The 26417-nt window shown below is 40.3% G+C and overlaps 1 protein-coding gene across 13 annotated transcripts in view; it reads right to left on the reverse strand.

Annotated features, from left to right (window-relative positions):
* Positions 1 to 26417, reverse strand: part of NRXN3 (neurexin 3) — a 1447337-nt gene that overhangs the window by 151460 nt on the left and 1269460 nt on the right. For all 13 annotated transcript variants that reach the window (XM_040641595.1, XM_040641594.1, XM_040641597.1 and 10 more), the window contains one exon: positions 21963 to 22134. In XM_040641595.1, coding sequence (XP_040497529.1) covers positions 21963 to 22134 — 172 coding nt within the window. The remainder of the gene's footprint in view (positions 1 to 21962; positions 22135 to 26417) is intronic.

Here is a 26417-nt window from a genome sequence, read left to right on the forward strand (position 1 = left end):
ATCCAAGTGACCATGTCTCTATCCCTTGAACTTGGTTCCTGGCTGAGGTGATTTTTGTGCAGATATGCTAACACTGAACTTCTCTTTCATATCCCAGATCTAACTGAAAGTGCCATTTCTGTTGAAATGTAATTATACTGATGACCATTTGTCCTGATGCAACGATTAGAACATAAATCACCATTCCCTATCCTTTTCCTGCACAGTGAGGCTATTCTCAACTCTCTTCCTAAAGCTCATTTCCCCTGGAATTGCTCCCCATTGCTCCTCATCCATCAAGGATACTTTCAATCCCAGGAATAGTAATAAAACAGGGTCCAGGTGACTACAATATCTTTATTTGTTTCCATAATTCAAGGGGTATTTTCAAGCAATTTCTAATGGAATCTGCTTCAGTACAATAGGTTAATGTAACGTCTATTCTTTATTTAAGAGCCACTTTCAAAACTGACATGCTATAAATTAAAATATAAATTGACTATAAAATTCGATTTGCTTCCATAATTATTTCAAAATGGGCACTAAAGCTAGACTAGTCAATTTCAATGGCTGAAAATTTTGTCTAGTTCCTTTCTGGTAAACATGTTCAAAATATCTATGCCTTGGTGTGTCTTTAAGCTTTAATTTCTCCATATATAAAATGAGGATTATAATAATCACTACAACACAGGGTTGGCTTAAGAACTAAATGTATATGAAGTCCTTAGTACAGTCTGTGGCACAACTGAAGTGCCCGATGGCTTATTACTATTGCTGCTATTGTGATAACAGTACCTGATTCAAAAGGGTTAAACTCAAGTGAAGGTAAACTTACAAGAATTACTTCACTACACAATTTTTAGTGTCAAATCTTTTCAAATTTCCTTTCAACATAAAGCCTTAATGTCCGGTCTTCAACCATTTGACATATGATCCCTTCCAGATTCCCCCAGGCGCCTTTCTTCTTATCACTTATTTCCTCCTTGTTGCAAAAGCCACAGTGTTATTTTGGGGTCACCCTTCCCTGTGATCCATGCATTCCTGCATGCCCACCCTCTGTGTCACCCTGTGTCTCTTTAATCTTGTTGGTTTCTTTCATTTCTTTCTAGCAACATTCCTCTCTCCACTCCCTATCCCCTTTCATTTCTCTCATGCAGAGGAAATCAAACTCAATGTTTTTAAAGGCAGAATGTTAGAATATTTGGTACAAAAAGATCACGTATGTGTGATGTTCCGATATAGCTCGGATTATAGGTAGGAAGTTTGGAAGGATAATTTCAATGGGCAACAAACAGAAACATTTTCGTTCTCCTGAAGAGGAAAGTCACACCAAAATCAACATGTCTGATGTCATAATAAACTGATATTGTAGTAATGCTTCTGCTTGGTTCTTATGGAATTCTCGTATTTATAAATTATAGGTCTTCTAGACCAACCTTAAACCTCATGTCTATAAATGATTATATTATTCCCAAGGGATCTAAAGACCACAGTCACTGTATCGCATACTACCCACCCTTGACCTGGTTAATACACAGGTTTGCAACAGTTGTCTAAACAATCGCATCATGGCACTGTCATATATTAGGCTTATTTCCAACTAAAACCCAACAGTTTCTAACTGAATTGCTTCCCTCAAAGTTTGGGCCATCTTGCATTCATGCAATACACTTTATGAACTTCAAAGCAGGACTTTAATTACACCCTACTAAATGTATTCTTTTTTTGTTTCATAAGAGCATTCCAATCTGATAAGAAAATGCTTAACTCTAGGTCTTTTGTCTTTTGAGGAGACACATTTCTTATTTTATGTCATCTGCAAGTTTGATAAGCGTATCTTTGTGCCTTTATTCAAGACCCTGAAAAATGTACAGAATAGGATTACGTGGTGGCTTTATAATGTCTACAAATTCTTTGAAATTCCTTTCTGTAAGAGATAGAGCTTGATTCTCCAGCCTTGCATGTGGGCTCAACTTAGTGACTCAATTCTAAAGAATAGGGTATGTTGGAAGTGACAGTGTGTGGCTTGAGAGATCAGATCAAAAAAAAGCACAGTAACATCGCTCTCTCTCTGACTTTCTCTCCCTGTCTCCCTCCTTTTCCCTCTCCCTCTCAATACCCACTCCAGGGAACCTAGTGTTATATTATAAGGACACTTACAGGACCTTTGGAGAGAACTACATGTCAAGGATCTGAGGCCACCAGAGCCTCCATGCCTAGGTAAGTCTTGAGATGACTGCAGCCCCAGGTGTTATCTTGATGTCAACCCATCAGACACCTTAAGCCAGATCCACTCAACTAAGCTGCTACCAAATCTTGACCTACAGAAACTGTGAGAGAGTAAGTATTTGTTGTTTTAAGCCACTAAGTTTTGGGATAATTTGTTACACAGCAATAGATACAGGGAAATTAGATAGCTTCATCTGAGTGTTTCAGCTCAACCAGAGGCAGATCTCCTTAAGATGCAGTCATAGCTCTCTTTACACTATTTCAGGGAAATGAAGATACACTGTGTCTATAATATACGTCTCATCTGCCGATTTGTTAATGCCATCCAAAGAGAATTAGCCTAGTTCCTTAAGACTTGTTTGGATGAGCCCATGTTAGTCCTTAGCCATTATCAGATTCTTTGTTAAATATGGTTAAATGCATCACAAATTTTTCTGTTAAACAAAAACACTTGAAAATTTTTATGTTATCAGTCTCAAGTTTAAGAGATTCATCCTTTTACGCAATGTAAAATTTGGGACACTTTTCCCACACACGTTTTCTATTCTAATTAAGCAAACATTAACAAGGGCTTGGGTTCAATTCCTTAAGCATCTGGGAAATTATTCATGTAAGACCCAGAGATCTGAGCTCCTTTGAGAAACTCTGTTACCATTTGCTCAGCAAAAGGTGGATTGGATTTTCCTATTTATTTCATGTGTACCAGCCTTTACATGCTGAGGGAAATTCTCCTTGCTAGAGGACATGCTGGCGACAGATGAAGATGTGTGAGGGCGAAGGAGTGGTGATGAAGGCGAGTCCACATAACCACTGAGGTCCCGCTTAAGCAAGTGTTTTTTTATGTTTTATAATTAAAAAGCAGTTTCTGGGGTTTCTGGGAGTAGAGTTCTTGGGAACTCACAGTTTATATTTTGAGAGAAGAAGTCTACAATTTTAAAGTTGAACAGGCTTCAAAGATTATCTAAGAAATATATTTTCTCTATTTTAATGTTTCTCAAACATCCCACTTACAACATCATTAAAAACAGGACTCCAAACATAGGCAAGCATCAGAGAGTGTACAGTTTAAAGATAACCCTCCCCCACCAAAGGTATTCATTAAGGAATTGTCTGTACCCCTATTTGTTTGATGATATGGCATTTCCAAGGCTTTTCAAAAAATGAACCAGTTGGCAGCCATGCATCATTTAGCGCAAGATTCAAAGGTCAGATATACATTACTGCAATGTGGTACAAGAATCAAAATTTTCCCAGTGAAGAGATGACCTCAGGGAACGCAGCACTTGTAGTATATCTCGAATTCATACAACGCCTCGTTAACTCTACTTGGCAAATTAATTCAAATTGATTTGTTTGTGAGAATTGCAGCATGGCCTCAAATCTGGCTACAAACAAAAGATAATGATAAACAATGTATGGAGCTCAGAAAAAATGTCTAGAGAAAAGTAGAGATCAGCAAGGGGCTGTTTTTATAGCATAACTGTCTTTGTTAAAAAAAAAAAAGGAAGAAGCAAAGGAAAAAAATGAAACGGAGAACACAGCCTATATGAATCAACCTCGTTTCATAAATAACACCAATTTATCACAAATATTCAAAACAAAGGCAGATAAAGTATTTGAAAGTATCCCGAGGGAATATAAAAACAAGATTAAATTTTTTTTAAATCGACATTTAATTTTTAAAAAAGCAATTAACTCTATTTAAGCAAAGTGATAAGACATGCTGAGGGGGAAAAACAAAAAAGAAAAGAAGAAGGTAGCCATGTGATATGGCAGTTAGAGCCAAGATTAATTCCAAAATGTCATATCTTAAAGAAAAGAGAGGGGAGGGTGATTCCTCAGTGAAAGCTTATCAAGCCATAACTCCCCAATCAAATATGGGCCTGAAATCATTGTATGTATGGCCCTCCAAAACCAAGTAGCCCTTGAAATCCTGACTGCCATTCCAAGGAGGCCCAGTATTATATGACTGGCTCCTGGCTGGGACCCAGTGGCTCTGCAACTTAACCTGTGTCCATAGCTTCCTCCTTGCTGGATAAGCCACTGTACTCTGGGTTTTGCCTGGATGCATGGATGCATTATTAAAACCATTACCAACCCAGCCAACCTTCCAAATTTAAAACCATGGTGGCCATGTTTTGTGTTACATTGGTATGACCATGTTTTCTGTTACATTGGTATGACCACCTAGCATCTATCTTTGCTACCTCTTTGAGACTGGAGAATCTTGTTTGGCACATGGAAATTCTCAATAAATACATGGTCAAAGCCCTAAGTGATACTCTACAGAATAGAGTGATGTTAGATGTTTTTAACTGCTACACAAGGTGAAATATGTGGTAGCATAAAAACAATGCTGTGTATACAGTCCAGATTACCACAAAATACTTCTGGGTTTCTATCTGACATGAATGCTCAAATTGATGCTTTAAATTATCTCTTTCCTTTAGTGATTGTTTTAAACTCCTGGACTGGAGGAAAATTATCAAAGGTCAACTATCAAAGATCTTTTATTCAGATCTCTCCTTATAATATTAACCTTGTTTTGTCATATCTGATGTCTCCCTGCCTAGTGCCAAGACTCCACTGCCGTAACTTCCGGCTAACAGATAATACCTTCTACTCAAGGAGGTTCATCCATGTTGTCCACGTTGGATTCAGCTGCCTCCCCTTTCATAATTCCCCTGTATGTTCCCCAACTGATCAATGTTGACCCATAGGGAGGGACATCTCTATGCCCCTATTCAGCAGGAAGAGGTTACAGAAGATGAGACCTTCCACCTTCAACAACCTTAAAGATTTAAGGGTCAAAATTGTTCAGGGGGGAAATGATGAAGGAATGGAAGGCAAGCTGAGGACAAAGCAGAAGTTTTGTCCCCCCCCCCCCATGGGATATATGACATTCCTCAGGCACTCCTGGCTGCCCTAAAAGACAAAGAAACAGTCCTTACTACCTACAGCCCATTGACAAGTCCTTGAAACAGTCACAGTGACATTCCTCTAGGAACTCAGCTGCCTCGATGTTAATACTTTGCTAAGGGCAAAAGGCAGTCCTAGCCTGACCCCCTCCGCTCCACCAAGATCCTGTAAGTCTACTCTAACGTATAAAAATTCCTTTGGAAACTTCCTTTATCTCTAACCTCCCCCCCCCAAGATACGTGTTGGCAATCATCCCCCAAGCATATGGCCCACCAATATACATCTGAAGGGTCTCATGACTCAGGTTTTATTAGACAGTAATAAATGACCTTTTCCCAACAACAGCTAGCCCCCTCAAGGTCCTGGAAACCTTGCTTCCAAAATTCCTTAGAGACTTCCGCTATCCCTAACCCCCTCCCAACTTGAGGGTATATAATGGGCCATTCCTCACAACCCGGGGCAGCAGCTCTTTCTGCCCACGGGTCCTGTCCCCATGCTTTAATAAACCACCATTTTGCACCAAAGACGCCTCAAGAATTCTTTCTTGGTCGTCGGTTCCGAACTCCACCCCACTGAACCTCACCTGTACCTCATCAAAAGCCACTAGTTTACAACTTCACACTGAGTCCTGAATTTAGGGTTGAATAGCCGCCACAACCTTTCTCAAGCTTTCTGCAAAGCTCTCTACAAAACAGCTACACTCCCATTCTGATACTTGTGCCCCTTTTCAATGAGACTTCATCACTCCTCCTACCAGAGGTTGAGTCTACTTTTCCACCCCTTGGTTCTGGGTTGGCTCTGAGACTTGTCTTGTTTGGCTGAGGGCATATTAGCAAATGGGATGTAAGAGGAGGTCTGAACAGCCCTTACATATTGAGTGCTTGGCCTCTCATGCTGCTGAGAAGCCTGCGATTGCCATGGTCACAAAAGCCCAAACCAGTCTCGGATCCTGGAAGATGAGAGATCACAAGAAGAGAGACCCCAGCCCTCCAAGCCACTTAGCCAGCTCAACTGAGGGCCCAGACCTGTAAGTAAGGCTGTCAAGACAAAGTATGTCCATCCAAGCCGTCCTGGAACAGATAAAACGCCTTTAGAACCCGCAAAAACATGAGCCAATAAATAACAAAGGTTTGGAGTGATTTTGTTTTGCATCATATATTCAGGGAGTTGGGAAATCCAGGAGGGAATGGGAAGCAGAGATTAGGTAAATGAAGCAGTCTCCTGTGTGAGGGTTTCCACCAAGAACCAACAGGAAGAGGGGGAGGCACTCAGCTGTTGTCTGTGGAGTCAAAGGAGCTTGTCTGGTGAAAGCCTCAGGGGTCCTGGAATGGAGATAGGGAGCCATGGGCCCCTGTTACCTATCTTTAGTCCTCTTCTTCCTTCTTAAAAGAGAATTAGCAAATCCAAGGAAAGGGATGCAAAAATGCAGCTCCTCAGAGGAGGCGGGACAGGTCAGGGCTGAGGGAGCTGGGACAGGGCAGGAAACCCAGAGAGGGACTAATATTTCTCTGGTCTCCATTTCTGGACTTGGACTACGTTAAGAGTGGGAGAGTGGTGGGGTTGACTCCAGAGGTAATAAGGAGTAGAGCTAATACGGGACCACTCAGCTACTTGTGTGACCTCCTGCCATCACTATTCAAATGATGGGTGGACAAAGGCTTATAAGAAAAGCGGGCTGGACTTAATGAGAAGATGTTTTGGGACTCTAACCCCTACCCACCAATGGATTTTTTTTTTTTTTTGCTCCTTAAAGGACTCCTTGGGGAATCTAGAAGGACTGCCTTTCCCCGCCCACCCCCCCCCCCACGAGCTAATATTACCTTTACTCCTATCCCTTACTCCAACCTTCCAACCAAACCAAATCATTGATGTTCCTGTAGGATATGAATAATCACGATTATGAACAAATAGGCTTACTTAGGCTTAGAATAGAAAGATAAGCTCCACCGATACTTCCTACTAATACAAAACAATAAAAACAAAGCAAAACACTTACTTGAAAACCAAAACCAGATAAAAAACATTCCTACCTTGCAACTTTGTCTTTTAAAAAGCAGCCACTGCCTCTTCAACACCTTTTAAAGCTTATGGATCAGTAAAAAAACAGCCTTTATAAACTCCCTGAGGAGAATTTAGAAGTCATTTTTCTGGGACTTAATAGCAGGTATCAGAATTGTATTACATTAGCAGATGAATGGCAGTTGGACTGTGGAGAAAAGCATCAAACATGATCAAAATCTAAGGAGTTAAATAAAGAGTAAGGACAACTAACATTTAATGTTTTGAGTGACAACTCGAATGACACATACTTGTCAATAATTAGAAGTAGGTCACGTTTTAAATCATGCTCAAATATTAGTTCATATTGTAAATGTGATGGCCAGATTAGCAATTTAAAAAACCATTTTTTTTACACTTTTAAGAAAGAAGTCAACAATTATATAAAATTATTCATATATTTAAAATATTTACCTAAAACCTGGACTCCTCTATCCTGCAACTATCAGTTCTTGTGGGCATGTTTTTTGTGTTGTTTTGGTGTAAAATTATAATCACCTTAGAAGCAAGATTTAAAAAAAATCTTTTCACACCATCCTACTTCCACAGTCCCCTTTCCAGCACAGTGACATGAAATACCGACACATCTTTGAGTGCTCAAGAATGGTCATGAACTGATGACTGCGGCTACTTCAAGCAGAGGCAGGTGTTCTGACTCCAATAAATCATCAAGTTATTACCTTTGAAAGTTTAAATGATTACCAAGGTTCTTATAACATCTGAAAACCTACAAATTTGAGATATATTAATGAAATATTAATGACTCTCCCTTCTTTTAACTATTTAATATAAAATATTAAATAGCATGATATTAAATCTCGGCTATCTGAGAACTATGTCTAAAGATCCTTAGGCTATTTTATGTTGAAATATATTTATTTGTGCTGGGACAAACACAATGTTTTCAGTATTTACTCACTGATGTGTGTGTGTGTGTGTGTGTGTGTGTGTGTGTGTGTGTGTATGTGTATCCTGTATATAGAGAGAGAATTTATAAATATCTCAATGGAAAGAAAGCCTTCATATATTCTCCATAGAAGTTTGCAACTTTCCACAAGAAACAGCTCCTAGATATCTGTAAGAAATAAATATCTTGGATAAAGGAATGACTGAGAATAATTTCAAATGACATCCCTAATGATAATAGAGTTGAACAAAAAAACTTTTCTAGCCAAAGAGGAGAATCAGACAGGGCTATTTTCTTGGTAGAAGAAAGGCAAACTGTATCATCTGTAACATTCCAAATTATACTAGTCGAATTAGAGTAGTCCGTTTTCTGTAGAAATCTCTGAACCAACCAGGGAAATGTACCAGATGATCTAGTATTATCACCATTCTAATTGTGAAGTTCCTTTGAATCTTGCTCTTTCAGAAATGCCACTTTTATCTTCGCAATAATAATCCAAGAGATTAAAAGAAGGTCTTTGAGTGACTCGATTTGCCTACTCAAGTTCATGCAGTGTCTACTGATGCCCCATTGCTGTCTTGTCAAAAAGCACTTAGAACATTAGTAAGTGTAAGGCACAGTTAGGACAGATGAGACAGGTGAGAGAAGAACATGTGGTTTTCTTGGTTTATGTTTTCATTCCTGATTATCAGGGATGGTGGCTTATATAAATCCCATTGGAATCCTTACAAGTGTTTAGACTTCCTAACAGGGATTGCAATTTCCCACCTAACCACATTCAAAGGATGCTGTCCAAAGATGTGCCTTATTTTTTTCTTTCAAAGATTTACTTCTGAGTGTGACTCAGAAAGGAGCACCTAGACATAGTGAGTACTAAAGAAATAGATTTCTTCCTTACTTACCCTGTTTGATTTGAATATGCTCTGATTGAATAAAGGCGCAAATCCGATTTATTATTCAGTTCCTAGCACAGGGATTTGTAGAGACGGATACTTAATAAATACTTCTACAGACGAACCTCAATGGTTTCTGTTCACAAAGGAATGTAGATACTAGGATTGCTTCTGTCCCTAGAGGTTGGCTGTGACAATTGGGATTTCAGCTGTTATTACACATTTAAAAGGCAGTGAGGTTTGAACATACATAATTAAACTCTTGACTTTTCTAGTCAACAGTTTGCTTGTTCGAAGCAGCTGCGGCGGTGGGGGCGGAGCGGGGGGGGGGGAGTGGGCACAAATCAAGGGATCAAAGCCACAAGCAAGAGGAAAAAGGTACACTTATATTGATTATTCTAATTGACCGGGAAAAATTAAAGCAACTGTAACCTGACAGAGTGATGCAGCTATGTAATTATCCAGCCCCAGAATGAGCTGGATTTACTAGCTGAAAAGTTCATTAATGTCTTGGCCTGAGTGTTTCTTGGTGACATCTACAACTACTACGGCATTTCCATCAGATCCCTCGAAGGTTGGTTTGGAACAAGTGTTGAGCATGAATTATGTACAACTACTGAGGATGGGAATAAGGCTAGAGAATTGTCATAAAGGTCTGGGATCAGGGTTGGTCAGGACTCCGGATCAATGGGTTGACATAGCACCTGGCTCAGTTCAGTTGCCTTATTTCCAGAACAGATCTATTAAGAGTATTTCAAAATTCCCTTTATGGACCTCCTTGGAACTCAAAATTCTCTGAGCTCTTAGGAGAAGAAAGTCACAAAATGAAGCAAAACTATGAGATTTCACTTGGTTTATGGTCTCCTCTAGGAGATCGCAATTGCCCCTGGGAGCAATATCTTCTCTTCCGTGTGCTACCTTTCCCCCCCACCCTCTCTGGAGGTCCAGCTCCACCCTCACCATACAGAAAATTCAGTAAAATTCCAGCTATTCATTTTGAAAGTCTAAAAGCATTTTGGTTCTATTTAAGTTTGTACTTCACTTATATAAATTCCTATTTTATTTGAAACAGTCAACATCTCACAACAGTTTTATATAGGTTTGAAAGTGAAGTACTAAGTATTTCTAAACCTTGGCTGTCTGAGAAGATTTTAGATTTATTTTTACTTTACATATATATCTATGTCAGATTTATATTTAGTTATTTTTTTAACTTTCACGGATGCCTGAATGTTCTTTTTTCTCTTCTACCATTTTGCTTAAATACACCGGGAAATTCACTCTTCTGGACCTACAGAGAATCATCTCAGGAATGTAAAAATATTTTAATAAAATAAGATTTAATTGTTTCAACAAACAAAATTTTCCCAGTATAATCTCAAAAGCTATTCATAATAAAAACTTGTTATTTTCCTATTACTTTTAAAATGAACTTAAGTATATTTAATGCTTGTAAAGGATACTCTCTACCTTGGCGTATACTATGTTATGTACACACAGACAATGAGGTCAGAAGCCTCCAATAATTTCAGTACAGTTGTGCAGCTTAACATTTGTTGAACACCTGCTGTATTGCCACTTTGACTCAAAAAAAAAAAAAAAAAAGAGGTGGGGGTAATTAATAGTTCCCTCACTGTGACCACTTTGCTTGGGCTCTAGAAAGCCACGTCTGGTGGTGTATACTTTCTACTCTGGTGGTAGAATCTTCGACTTTAGATGGATAGCTTTATTACATTCAATACTGAGATCAGTAAAATGTGGAAGGCTGCTATTTCGTATAAATAAAATCTGGTCTTCCTTAGGTTGATTTTTATTTAAAACTTATTTTAAACTTGTGCATGCTTGTGCATATATATATATACATATATATATGTCTATAAAAACACACAACCTGGTACTTTTTCCTTTAACAAATAGAAACAGATTCTAAAATCTCTAGAATTCAACAGCAAGAAGTAGGCTGGGTCACATCTGAAGAAGAGTCCACCCTTGAATGGCAGATCAATGGCCAGAAACACAGTAGAAGCACAGGTAGGAAGCTCCTAACAGCCAGTTAGGGACAATCGATGACAAGAAAATGAAGAGAAGTTTCTCTGGGACTCAGAAAATGGGTATGATACATCAGTGAGCGGGTAGAAGAAAAGATAAATGCTAAGAAGTCAGCTGGCACCTTAATGCAGAAGGGTTAAGGAGAATAGGCTAGGGCAGCTGAGCTAGTGGCTAATACAAAACCCCTGAATTCAAAAGAGAAGCATGCAACGTCCCTAAGGAGTGAGCGAGAAAGCGTGAACCTGGATCACCACCATTTACAGTTATAAGTAGAAGTAACAGAACTAGAGAAATAGTAAGGCTTTCAGTTTGTTATTTTCAAATCCTGCTCTAAGCAATGTATGACACAACACAAATGAAGGTAGACTGAATCAATGTCTTTGGTGTTCAGTTCGGAAAGCAGTGTATGGTTGGATTTTTGTTTAAGTACAGGTACATGGATTGCCTGTTCCGCTTTTGTATTTCTTTTTTTTTTTTTTAATTTTTAAAACATTTTATTTATTCATTTGACAGAGAGAGAGACAGCCAGCGAGAGAGGGAACACAAGCAGGGGGAGTGGGAGAGGAAGAAGCAGGCTCCCAGCAGAGCAGGGAGCCTGATGCGGGGCTCGATCCCAGGACTCCGGGATCATGCCCTGAGCTGAAGGCAGATGCTTAACAACTGAGCCACTCAGGCGCCCCTGCTTGTGTATTTCTTTATCCTGAATTAACCTCACCAGTGGGTCTATGCTATTCTACTTAACAATACTCTTCTCTGTGTCTCTCAGATTTAATTCATCCACTTAGAGATGATCTTGCTCCCTTTATTCTTAACAGAGATAAAACAATCCGAAAAATAAAGCTAATGGATCAGTAAAAACAGAACTGTAGGCTTCAAAAGATGCATGATCTAGATTGAAGGCCCCCAAACTACGGCCAATGGGTAAATTTGGCTCATCGTAGTCTTTCTATAAATTGTCTTATTAGAACACAGCAGTGCCCGTTCATTTATGTATTGTCTATGGTTGTTTTTACAAAATAGCAGAGTTTAATGATTGCAACAAAGACCTCCTAAGTTGCAGAGCCTATGATTTTTATTATTTGGTCTTTTAGAGAAGAAGTTTCTCTAAATGAAGATATTAAGGGGAAGGGAGTGTGCCTGGCTGGCTCATTTGGAAGGATATGTAACTCTTGATCTTGGGGTTGTGAGTTGGAACACCACATTGGGTATAGAGATGACTTAAATAAAAAAAATTTAATGAAGATATCAGGGTCTCCAAGCATATATTTAAATCCAAGTTGGCTTTATCACTTGCTAGTTGTATCGTACGGGAGAGTATATTTTACTTACTCTTACATGTTACTCTTTGAGACTCAGCTGCCTCATCTCCAAAATGGGAATAATAATAGAATCACTTTCTAGGATGCTGTGAGGATTCAATGTGATAATCCATGAGCCTGATACAAAACAAGTACCGTACCAGTGTTGCATCTTATTAACTAACATTATTCCCCTAAAATCCTTTATTCAAGGCTCTGTTGTAATATCCTCATTCCCTTGTCCAGGATATATGGCTCTCACACACTTGCAGACATTTGGAATAAAGATTTCACCATTGAACTCTGAGAAAAACCATATTTCAATAATGTGATTAAAATGAAAACAAATTTAGTTTAATTAAACATTGAGACTGGCAATTGTGCATCGGGCAGAAACACATTTCTAGTAAATGTTTAATAATGTGATTACAGAGTGCACTGCATGCACTGGGATGTGGGAAACAATAGCAAATTTGCATGTGAATTTACCTCTGTCAACCAAATGATTCTGAGCTCTATATACAATATGAACTGGAGTATCCTGGGAAGCAGATGGAAAAGTGGGGTAACAGAGGGGTGGAGGAAGACACAAATCTATGTGGAATCCCAGTGTTGACACTTTCTGGCCCTGTGACTGCAACAAATGTGCTCCAACCCCCTGAGCCTTGGTTTCTTCTTCCTTTGTTTTTCAAAGATTCTGCTTATTTATTTGACAGAGAGAGAGCACAAGCAGGCAGAGTGAGAGGGAGAAGCAGGCTGCCCTCTGAGCAGAGAGCCCAATGTGGGGCTCGATCCCAGGACCCCAGGATCATGACCTGAGCTGAAGACAGATGCTTAACTGACTGAGCCACCCAGGTGCCCCAACCTTCAGCTTTTGGCTTGAACTGTCATTTTCCACTTATACACCGAAGTCCCCAAGTGTTCCTATGCAGCACCGTGTATCATTCGCTGGCATGTGGCAAACCCTTCCATCTAGGCCAACACAGAGCGTCGGGGACTCACCATAAGGCTACAAAAGTACCATGCGAAAAACAATGCATCTCATAAAACAAACTAAATTATCAGTGGGAATCAAATCCAGTTCACATTAACTCGATGAACTGAAGATTAAAAGTGCCTCTTTGTCCTTGACTCATTCTCTCTTTTCTCCTCTGACCCTCCTTTCCCCCTTCTTTAGCCTGCCGGGGTATTGACAGGGATTTTAGGGGAGTGGAAGGTCTTTATCTCTTTGAGATGAGCTGCAATCTGATTACAATCGATCGAGTGATTTACAGTTTAGAGCGCCTTTCATTACCCTCTGTGCTTTATAGAATTATAAACGACACACTGTACGTGAATATATATTATTATTATTGCATATTTATGCACCACCTTTCTGTAAGAAGCTAAATGTTCTTTTTAGACTTTAAATAATTACAGGGACCCTGCAACCTTGTACAAAACTTAAACTGAAGAGACTGAACTTAGAAACTTTTCCTATAAATACAGCTATACTCCTGGACGGCTCTGAGGACATTTGATGTCCGTCTAACTCTGGGGCAGAATTGAAAACAGTACAGGGTAATTGCATTTTATGGTTTGGATAATACTTCTGGATTTTAATAGTTAAGACAAATTTTACAGGCCAGGATCTCTATTTACCATCTAAACTGGAGCTTCTCTGTGACAATAGGAAAAATAAAATGCAATTCACTTAGCTAGCTTTGGCATTATGCAATGTTTCATGAGTGTTTTAGTTTGAAAGAATTTGTGTTAATTACAGATGCCTTGCACAGAGTGAGATGTCATTAGTATTTTTCTGTCACATTAATTTCAAATGAGTATAATTTAAAAACCGCATGAAAGGCGACCACACTGTATTTCTCATCTTCAAAGTGTTAGATTTGGTTTAATATATACATATACTCATTATTCATAGAAATTAAGAAATACTTTTCCTTACATTTCCAGTTAAATAGTGCCTAGAAGTGACCCTCGATTTTCTCATTATTTCACTGAGTCCCTATACTATAACATGTATACCATTTAACATACGGTTAAATAATCATCATGTGCCTTTTGTTAAATTCCACCTTGTCCTCTAAACCCCAAGGTAGTCTATTAAAGATGAGAAAAGCATAAACAACCACCCAGCACTAAGATGTGTATCTCATAAATTCCTATAGAAGTTTCTAGAAACATTATTCTTTTGATGAACAACTCTCTATATCAAAAGCACTGTCCTATTCACAAATGAATTCTAGATAAATAGTATCTTTAGTTACTATAATTGCTGTCATATTATCTGATGTAAATCTTCATAATGACAACAAAGTCCTTTGTGTGTTATTTAATTATATCATAAATAATTAGGCCTTGAGTCATGTGTTGGCTTGATGTCTCAGGGACATGTGTCTTGTGTCCACGTGCCATGTGTTCATGAGTTCCTTTTCCCTCTATCCCAAACGTTCTTCTCTCTTCCATAGGGTATGTGTGTGTGTGTATGTACATAAACATATATGTGTATATAAACATGTGTGTGTATGTATTCTTGTCTTTCTGTCTTTTAGGTGGTTAGGTTTAATTTTAGCATTAGCTAGAAGCCCACAGTTTGCCTTGAAATGCTTATCAGTTTCTAAGAGACATTTACAGGGACAGAAAGGCACTAGGTTTGATAGCAGTAATTGTATTTAACTTGTAAGATACAAGGCTATTTATCTTGTGGCTGCGAATTCACAGAAGAGGAAGAAGGGTTGCCTGATAAAACAAAAATTAAAGAAAAAAAATACTATGCACCCTCTCAACACTCTCCTATCGCCCAAGACCATTAAACAGTAAAAGAGACTTTCATCTAATAAAGCCCTTCCCATCCATGTAGATGCGATGCTAGAAGATAAAAGAGAATTGTGAAAAGAAAGAGGCTGCCAAAGTCTCATAGGTCAAACCAAGGATGTAGAGGAAGGCAAATGTCATAAATGCACAGGGAAGTGCTAACTTGTAACTTGGCAGAAACTAGAGATTTAACTTGAAAGAAAAATTCTGGGAGCCTGGCAAGTACCGAGGATCTCTGAATGGCTCCTAATCTGTAAAATGGGAATAAAACTAACATCAACCTCAAGGGTTGGTATCAAGGGTAGATAAGATGTTGTGCATGAAGTGGGAAGTATGTAGTAAATGCTCAGAAAGGGTAGCCATCACCATCGGGATGATTTTGGTTACGATGGTGGCATCTGCCATTTCTACGTCTCTGGGATAACAACCCTATGAATCAAGTGGGGTGATTATCTCAGTGCTGTTATAATGACAACATACATTAGATGAGTTCAGAAGGTATATGAAGGTAAATGCTCATTAATTTATTAATGATGTAAATAGAGATTTACATTCTATAAGACAAGTAAAAGGAAGTAAGAGACAGTATGTTCTAGTCCTGCGCTGCCCAATACTGGCCACCAGCTACCAGCCTCATAGTGCTGGCCTGAGGACTGAATGAAAAAAAAAATGTATTTAAATCTTCAGTGCCTAGGACATAATAATTGCACAATAAAAATAAATTTTCAGGGTGTCCCAGGTAGCTCAGTCCATTAAGTGATTGCCTTCGGCTCAGGTCATGATCCCGGCCAGGGGTCCTGGGATCGAGCCCTGTGTTCGGCTTCCTGCTTGCTTCTCTCTCTGCCTCTGCACCGCCCCTCCCCACTTGTGCTCTCTCCCTCTCTCTCTCAAGTAAATAAATAAAATCTTTAAAAAATTCAAAAATACATTTGCAGGGCCTCAGTCATATCAGCCACAACACAAGTGTGGCTACCTACGGCTAGCAGCTACCATGCTGGACAGCGCTGCTAGTCTGTCTGAAAGGAGAAACAGAGACATTTTTAGCTTTCTAGATACCAGCGATTCTCAAACCTAGCTGCATATAGAATCACCATGGGAGCTTTTTAAAACTGCTGATGCCTGGACCAATGCTTCTCAAATTTGACACGACACACGAATTGCCTGAGTATCTTGTTAAAATGCAGATTCTGATTCAGTAGGTCTGGGGTGAGGCCCAAGATACCCCACTTTTAACAAGTTCCCAGGTGATGCTGACACTGCTGCCCCACGGACCACGCCCCAGACCAATTAGATTACCTGCGCCTGGGGCCTGAGAACTGGCAGTTTATTAAAAGTTCCCAGGAGAATCTCATTTGTAGCCAAGTTAAAGAACACTGCTTCATAAAAAAATATCCAGTTAAAAGAATTTTGTAAACACCTTTTCGCCAAAGACCAGCCCCAGCAAGCTGAAAGTCCCCCGGAAGTAAAAACCCACATATGTGTGATTCCGAATTCATTCCTGACAAGCTGGACTATTTAGCAGTCAAAGTCTTCAGGATGCCCTGGTTTGAAGGATTAATTGATACATTCTGTGACCAAATGTTCGAAGAACTTATTTATAAGATGGTTTTAAAAGGTACCTAGCAATGTTCAAATACATTCATTAAGCAAGCCTTTCTCTTGTTGCCATTATATCTCTACAGTCTGAAAACATGTTCAAATACAGCTTTCCCTCTTGATTGTATTTATATTTTCTATTCCCTTGCAGGACTTCACTATCTATGTTGTTTTTTGTTTTTGTTTTCTCCCCCTCCAGTTGAACTGAAAGTAACACTAGTCCTGAACGGATGAATGAGCAAGTAGATGGGGCTTGTTTTAATGTGTGCTTCAAATCTGGCAAGGCCTCAAATGTTTGCAGGCAAAGACAGAAAGAAAAAGGCACAAAAACCTCCTGGGTAGGAATTAATGAAAACCCAAGACCTGAGAAATTTCAGCATCATGTCAAGTACATGGACTTGTTTTTGACCCTTCAAAATCTCAATAATCTAAGATGAGATGTGGACAAAGAAATCTCTCTTATTGCACTTTGAACATCACTAAGCACAATAGCAATGTTTTTGCTCTCAGTCCCTATAAAGATAAGATTCTATGGAATTGGACACGTTCAAATATAAGGAGTTTTCTAATCTCCTATCCTAGAAGGAGAGCCACTTCTCCATCCTTTCCGTGTTCTGAGCTGGGTGGTCAGACAGCATTCAAGCTCAGGTCACCAGGGGCGTTTTATTGACTGGAAAAGGGGAATCCAATCAAGAGCCTTTCAAATGAGTTGGTATGTAATTACAAGAAAAAAAGAGAAAAAATTGAGACCCTGCTCTCGTCAGTACCATCTGTGGTGGGAAGATGGAAAGTCCTACACATCAGAGCTGCTTGTCAGCCTTCATTTTCCAGGAAGCCCGTCTCTGACCTGAAAAGCCTCTTGGGGCCCCACACTCAGGGTTCTAGCAGGCCTGGTGACACAGCCAGCCACCCAGACACGGCAGAGAGGATCTGGAACAATCCGAGTCAGCTCAGCCTCCCAGGGGACCTGGAGCTAGGGCTCAAATTAATTCCTCATGCCTTCCACCTCCCCTGCCTTGTCGCCACTACTGCATTGTGTCAAGACAGTAATCAGAGGCTTTATAAGGAACATTTGTCAGTGCCTGGATGCTAGGTCTGGGCTGATTCTTCTTTTACTTCCCTCTCCTGCTCCTCAGCCTTTCTATTTTCAGGTTCAAAGAAAGAAGCTGCATTTCAGTTCTACACCCAGAATTAAGTGACATAAGATCCCAAGAGCTATAGAACTACTTTCATTTTGGATCCTTCCTGATTCACAAAGAGCCAATGTTGCATGCCCTGTGCCCGGCTGGTTTCTAAATATTTCACACTGGGATGTTTAAGTAGAGCCACATGAAAATCCTATGGATGTCCACGAGAAGGTTCTGGAGTTGACCCATTCATCCTGATACACGGGGACCTGTTGAGCAGGAACAACTGCCTGAGAGCGTGCCCTCAAACTGAGATAACTTATGCCAATATCCTCTAGGAGCTACTCCGTATTTCTTTACTGTTTAAACCTTAGCAACGGACAAGCAGCACAACTGAACTCCTTTTGATAGTTTCTATACTTATCACTATCAATAAAAGAGGAAAGCTTGGAAAAAGAATACATCCCTTTCGCAGACATTGTGTCAAGCTTGCCTGACCAGATGTCTTTGTTCTCTGATGCCCAGATACAGGGGGGATTTTAATCTTATGGTTTAATATAAATTAAACATTGCTAGATTGCTCTAATGATGCTTTAAATTTAGTTAAGTGGATCCTTTCAATAACCCAGGGAAGCAGGAGGGAGAGAAAATAAGGTATCCAAAAGTCAAAAGGTGACCATTCCTAAGAAGTCTTGAAAGAGTGGAATATAAAACTAGATTGAGGGCACCTGGAAGGCTCAGTCAGTGAAGAGTCCGACTCTTGATTTTGGCTCAGGTCATGATCTCAGGGTCATGAGACTGAGGAGTCCCACGTCGGGCTCTGCGCTGGGCATAGAGCCTGCGTAAGATTCTTTCTCTCTCCCTCTCTTTCAGCCCTCCTCCTGGCCTCCTCTCACCCCCACTCTTGCTCACTCATGCTCTCTCTCAAAAATAAATAAATACATTAATTAATTAATTTTTTAAAAAAACCTAGATTGTTCCAAATAAATGTTTATCCTTTAAAAAACGTAAGAAAAATAAAAATAAAACTAGAATGTCGGACTTTCCATTACCGCTTTCCAATCTAGGCAATGAAGTATCATGATGACTACTTCAAATACTCAGTATTCTTTCAATTGCCTCATGGAAGCACATTGCTATTGTTGTCAGGACGGCTTGGACTCGAGCCTTTCAGCACAGCAAAAAATGTCTTTTTAAAAAGATTTTCGACTTCACATCTCACAATAACCACCTTTGTGTGGTTATTGGTACTGACCTATGTAATAGATACTTTAAAAAAAGGAATAAGTTTAAGATGACACGAGAAGAGAGATGCTCATTTCTATCCATTCATTTTTCAAAATATCCCCCAATTTTTGTGGGAACAAGAGTAGAAATTGTGCCCGGTTGAGAACAGGAGAATATGGTCTTAGTGCTGTCCCACATTTACTATGTGACCTTAGGAAAAACACAGCACCTTCCTGGGTCTCTTTTTAAATTTGAAATGGAGAATAAGAATGTCCACCCTACCTAATTTGTGGGCTGTTCAATGGTCACAGTGAAGAAATCTGTATGAGTCAAGATGTAATAGTAAAACAATGCTACCCAAATATTTGGTCATTCTCATAGCTAACACTGATTATCGACTTAATTAACATTTTACATACATTCACTCAATCTTCACATGAGCCCTGGAAAGTAAGTATTAACACAACCCCATTTTATAGACCAGTAAACCAAGGTTGGAAGGTTAAATAGCTTGCCTAAAGTTACTGAGGGGAAACTGAATCCACAAATAGGAAGAATACACACTTGGAGAACCAAGAACACAGAGTAAAAGATGAGAATGTGGGGAGAAAGAATGTATGTTCAAAGCATTATAGTGATCATCAGAAAAGAAAAATCAAGAGTGTTAGAAATTCTTACACTTACTTTATGACATACTGTTATTGTATTTTGAATTGCATATGGGGAGAGGCACCAAATAATGCAGCGCTTAGGGCTTTTCAAGGTTTTAATTCAGCCTGCCTTAGACTCACAGCTGATGGCACCAAGATACCAACTCCAGCCAGGGCACTCCAAGGCCCATACTTCTAACTGCTATCCTGCATCATGTTATGTAATAATAATCCTATGATTACTAAGTGACAGTTACCAACAGTTACTAGTAATAATCATTTTTAGTGGTAAGCAATGCCATTCAAGACAAGTTTATTCTGTTTTGAAAACCCATAATCTGGAACTAAAGATACAAAGACATAGGTACACGGCAAGGGTCACTGGTTTTCTTACTGTGGCTTTCAAATGACCATTAAAAAGTCTTCGGCAAACTCGAGGGTTCTGTATTGGCTCAGGCAAGTGGTTAACATTAATTTAGAAATCTTTGAAATTCCTAACAGAAACACAACAAACCCTACAGCAGCACCAGCAGGACCAGTGATAACATGCATGGGGAGAGAGTGAGTTTTCTGATAAGCAGATGAACAGCTTTTAAGATCTCAGGCTATTTGGATTCCCGTGCCCACCCATGCCCCAGAGTTTAAGCATGAAACATTTAAAAATCAGGTCTATTAGTGTCTAGCGAATTTGGATGATGATAAGAATTCATAGTAGCTGCTAACACCTCTGGTCTCTTCAAAGGCTCAAAGATAAATGCATAAGGTCATTTCTGTGCCTTAATCTGAGAAGTACTAAGTGTATGACAAGAGACTCCCCGCAAAGGCTGAGTTGGATATTGTATGGAGACTGAGATGGGAGATAAATGGGTAGGTGGGACTTCTCATTTCAATAGCTTGGGAGTCCTGTATGCTTTTTGTAGATGGTTCCATAATCCTTAAACCAGGCACAGGAAGACTCTGGCTATGGTGGTGGTGGGGGAATAATAGCACAATTACTTCTGATTGGCTTTTAAAGAAAATTAATGCTGAATTAGGCATGAAAATTACAGCCTTCAAGTTATTCGAAATTCTTGGGCCACAAATAGGCAAATTTACTTTATGTATTTCTCCCAAGTGTGATGATTATTAGCTAAACAGCTCTTAAAAACTTCTGAAAATGTGCTTTGGGCTTCCTTCTATCTGTGTCCACTTCAGTATTAAGGAAGTGAGAAGACAGCAGTAAGAGAATTACGGGGAGTTTGAAGTGTAGGAGATAGAGGGAAACCCAGCGTCATGCCCACATTAGTGAAAAGTTCAATATTCTGAGCTAGTGTCTTGCACCCACCAGGTGATAATGCTACTGGGGAAGCAAGGCCCTTAGCCAAAGGATTTTCCCTTCCGTTCCTGGAACTTTTATGATCAGGGTTCAGGGCTCTTTTGCTAGGAGAAGTGAGAGATGAGAGGGAAAGCTAAAGGATGATTTGCATGATCTCTTTAAAAGGAGGCAACCTTTCCTCCCATTGCCCTTGATTTGGCCATCTGGCTCTGGGAGTTTGCTGGCAAATGCTCCTTGACCATAAAATTCAAACAGATGATTAACCCCTCTCCCTCCCACACCAGCATGCTTGCTGTTAAAATGTCTGCCAGGACCAATCTCTGAATATCAAGGCAGACTTAGTGTAAATGAAAGAAAAATCTGGCAAAGTCAACCAAATGAATGGAACCTCACCCTTCATTTTTCTCTCATCGTGAACCCTGACTTGATGGTCATCACTTAAAGTTTTAGTAAACTTCCTTTTACAGTCTTTCTGCAATCTCTGACCATCTCTACCTTCAACCTCACCTGCCTAAATGGCACCGCGGAGTCCAGATAACAAACGGATCATCCTGTGATTAACAACAGCTCACGACAGAGATGGCACCCCTTTCCTCCACTGGTCATCATTTGCAATGCCCTGGAAAACCTACAGTCATTGTCTTCAGTATGAGCCAGTCAGGCCGTACGCGCCAGGTGGAACAAAAGAGTTCAGTGCATAGTTAGTAAGTCTCCAGAAGCTCCCTACGCTGAACCAAGCCCTAACGTGGTAACTCATCTTCTCATACAAAAAAAAAAATACATGAATGATATGCTTGGTAGTCAGTGTTTTACGATGCGGTGACAGTCATGAGAAAGTTGCCACTTAGGAGTAAGAATGGGAGAGCCAAAGAGAGTCTGTGGTCACTGAGAGTACAACACGTACCTGTGGGATAATGCTCGTTCACCGGCCAGTTGTCCACCTGGAGTGTGGCATTGCCGCCGTTCCTGGTGAAGCGCACTACGTGATATTTACCATCATTGACGGGGGTTCTCTCCTCCTTGATAGAGATGTCAACTGTGCCGATATTGAAGACAACTCCAATTTTCCCCTGTTCCTATGATAAAGAAACACAAAAGGCATAGTGAGCACCAACCACAAGGTATCATCCCTTTAAAGTGGCTCTTCCAACTGGCAGGAACTCTGCAGGCACCCAGAGGGAGCCGTCAGCATGGAGGTAACGATAGTTTCTCCGTGGGCTTTCATCCTGCATAAAAACCAATGGTATAAAGCCACCCAGCTTGCTCTCACGGGCACAGGTGACATCATTTGATTGCTCTCCACAGATATCAAAGCTGGAAACCCCAGAACTCCCTAAGAGCTCTGTAGGGACACTGCTGTGCGAGGAATGAGGCCTATTTTCTAGGACAGGTAATTAGACACTGGACCCTAGATCACCTCACAGTTTAGATTTAGGATTAAAGAGGAAATATAAGCATACTTGCACATTCTGGGGTGGGGGTGGGATCAAGGCCAAGGGGAGGGGTACAATGAACGACAAGGAGGCAATGGCAGAGGGGCTAGCATTACAGATCAACACCTGAGGATATGCTCCATAGGTCTCAAACCCATAGACAACTTATTCTCAGTAGAGGCCAGTGAAACTGAGCTGGGGTTTTCAGGGTCAGATGGCTGCTACTCTTCCCACACTTGTAGCCCTATTCCTAAGGCTTATCCGAAGAGGGATGTAATATTCAGGGCTATAGCTTTATGCTACATAGCAGACGAGAACCTCGATGGCCCCAAAAAAGACTTCTGGGGGGGAAACTACCATGAATGCCAGAAAACTAATACTATGGCAATGAAGGTGATGATTATGGTGACGGTAGAGGCGTGGCATCATTTGCTTCCTGTAAAGTGCCCAGAAACACTGAAACATAAATGATGCTATTACAACTCTTACTCTTTTCCTCTAGTCATTGGTTATGACTCAGAGTTGGAATTAGCATTCGCAATGAGACACAAGACGAGAGTAACCTTACTGGTCAGATATCATCAGTCTCTGTCAACTTCCTAGGAAGCTATCACAGCACGCAGGGTGTCAGGAGGGATGGGTGAGGAAGAAGGAGACATCTCCATTTTTCTAGCTGTCTGACTTATTGGCTAAGCAATTGGTTGGACATTCAAGGACAATAAAATTTATTGGTAACGCTGATGCTCTATTTGTCCACATAGTCTCTATTATCCTCTCTGTTCTTATTCAAGAAGTAGAAGGAGAATAAAAAGAAAGAGGAGGAGGAGGACAGAGAAGAGGAGAAGGAGAGGGAGAAGGATAAGAAAAATATGAAAAAAGAAGTCCAGAAGCCATATAAACTAAGTGTAGGAAAGATTTCATGGAAACTCAGATTTAGTAATTGGGTTCATTCATTTATAAATAAGAATCCATTCAATACATAAATACGATATTTATGAAGCACTTATTGTGCTTAAAGTCCCTAAATTAAGGCTTCTGGTGAGATTTTAGGTGCTGGTTTCCAGATAGTTTGGCACACTTCACTTATTTTTTCAAAAGACAGGCTTTCTTCATCTTACCAATTTTCCTTTAGTATGCGAACACACCTTATTCCTGAAAAAAGAATGGACAAGCACCCAGGAGTCTTGATTTTAGAAAGTCGGCGTCTAAGCTAAGAAAGGCAGCTTTCGGCATACAAGGATGCTGTGATACGGGGCGGACATCGTTGTCTCCTTTGTGCCCAGATAGCACAGCATGCAATGTAAAATGATGTCTGCAATTCCCACGTTCTGCTTTCTGCGAAAAGGAGTGCAGGTGCCTCCCCAAATAGGGACTAAATGTACTTATGATTTTGTAAATCCCTGTTTATTGTGACACTATGTTCTCAGGGTTGTTTTTTTTTTCCCCACCCCTACATCTCCAGCACTAAAAAAGCTCCTGGCATTAAAATGGAGAAATGAAATTGATGATCGTTCTTTTGCATATTTCAAGCCCATAATTAATAATGTGATGACCCATTTGATTCTTTCTCCTAATATGTTCTAGGAATTCAGAAATGATATTAGGATGTGTCTGCTTTCCCCTACTTGAAGCATTGGCATTCATTTCTGAGGATGTGCGCGTTTGTGTTCAAACCTACTCATCCTCATGCCTAAATAAGCAAGGCTCTAGTAACCTGAGTCATAACCTGTTCAGCAGAATGAGGGAACCGGAGGAGTTAAGAAACCATGACTGCAGACACCATTACTCCTCTGCCCACCCCGCAAATGTGGGCTGTTTATTGTACCGCTGTTCTTCAATGAGAAACCACTGTATAAATCCTGGCTGCACGGAAAGGGCTGCTGGTGATTCAATTCACCTCTGAGTCACTAATTAATCACGGATGGAGAACAGTTTTACGTAGGGAGAGAAGACCTTTAAACCAGCACCTTTCAGCAACAGCAGTGCCATAGTACCGTTCTGGCTCAGTGAGTTGGCTGATCAGCGAGATATATTCTCGGGCAGATTTTCTGCAAGATCCATAATAGATTCAGGGGAAGAAAAGATTTAATCTCTGCCAGAATAAATATTTGGTCCTTATCGGAGGCGCCACACATTGGCCACTGCAATCACTGCTTCGGAGAGATCTTCTTAATCCTGCTAGCGCTACTGCCAATGTCAGTGGAGACCCTTACCCAGATGTTTCATTGTGTTTCCCCACAGCGGTAAATGTGGCTGTGCTAGACCTCAGATGTGGTCTCTTTACTTGCTGTAATAAGATTTCATTACTGCAACCTCCTTGTCATTTGTCATGGGACCACAGTGGCATTATAATCTGTGGCTAACTGCTTTGTCTCAGTTCATTATAAGTCTTATGGCAAGTACCCATAGAGTTGCCTAAGCTTGAATCCATCACGCTCAGCTACCACAAAAATAAACTCTGCTGGCTCATGTGTCCAGAGAGGAGACGATTTGAGGGATAAAAAGCATTGGCTTTGGAGACAGCCCTCACTGACCTTTGTGCAAGTTACTTAACTTTTCTGAACCGTTTCTTAGTAATATATGATGGGGACAGCATACCAGCTTTCCAGATTTGGTAGGGCCATTAAAAGGCTAAAATGATACGATTATAATGACTGAGATGACAGCACTTTATAAGTAATAAAATATTATTCAAATAAAAGGGGTAAGTGAGATAAGGAGAAGGAACAATGCAAACATTTGGCCATATCTCACACCCTGTGAGCACTGGGGAAGTTAATTGGTTCAATAGGATAAACACGGTTTTAGCATGGCATGGTTCAAATAATACCTCTCTCCAGCTCTGAAAGCTCTGTGACCTTGGGCTGGTTATTTAACTTCCGATTTCCCTACTATAAAGGGATCTACCTTTGAAGCTTGTCGCGAGGATTTTAGGAGAATACATATGTGTGAAACTCCCAGCACGTGGCTGTGCATACTTTGGGACTTCAGGAAATGTCAGGCGTCTTTTCCGTTTCTTTCCCCTCATTAGTGTAGTTGAAAGTGGTGGTGTGAACTAAGGGCTGACTGGTTTGGCGATAGTGCCAGCAAGAAACATTGTAAAAATAAATGTAAATTTTAGCAAACAGAACATTAAAAAACAACATTTGCACGGTTGATTTCCTGTCACAATTTGGTAGTTGCTCTCTCTTCACATTCCTTGGTGTCTTTTATAAGCCTTTCCAAGGCAAGCAAAGTGTAGCCGCAAAAACAGCATGACTGTAAATTTTAATAACTCCACACCCATCACCACTAAAGTTGCTACCTAAAGGCAATCACTTCAATCTATGCTCTTCCTTGATATTAAAAATACAGACAAGTGGTAAATCAGAAGACATTACCAAAGAATCCTCAAGTGCAATAAAAAAAAAAGTCTGTTAAAAAACAACAACAACAACAAGACTGAGTGGCACAAGAAAACAGCTGTCTGTAAATAGCCAGTAAGTCATTCTTCATCAATAATGACTGTTTATGAGCCCACCTGGTTCCTCGAATTAGTCCGGTTCCAGCTTTCTGGTCTTCCATCAGCCACATTACAGCTGTTGCTGTGGAGGTGACCCATGAGATACTACCAACACCAGGGTCAGGTTTCAGGAGCAGAGGTGCACAAGGGCAAGAAAAATCCTCAGGAATAAAGACCTCCCCGCAGGCAATCTCTACATTCACTCCACAGCGCCCCCGGGGAAGGCAAAATGCGCCATCCGCTATTTGAGACAATTGCAGTTGACAGAAACAGAATTGGGACTCTCAAAGGTATGCCCAAGAGACGTGCAAAGGAAGCCGTTCTCAGTATCTTGACTTCTAGGCTTCCCACAGAATCTGTGAGTTCAGTGCTAGGCAATAATACAGGAAGAACAACACGTACGTGACCCTTCTCAGGGCCAGAC

Source organism: Ursus maritimus, unplaced genomic scaffold (assembly GCF_017311325.1).
Source record: "Ursus maritimus isolate PB19 unplaced genomic scaffold, ASM1731132v1 scaffold_25, whole genome shotgun sequence".
In the NCBI taxonomy this organism is placed as follows: Eukaryota; Metazoa; Chordata; class Mammalia; order Carnivora; family Ursidae; genus Ursus; species Ursus maritimus.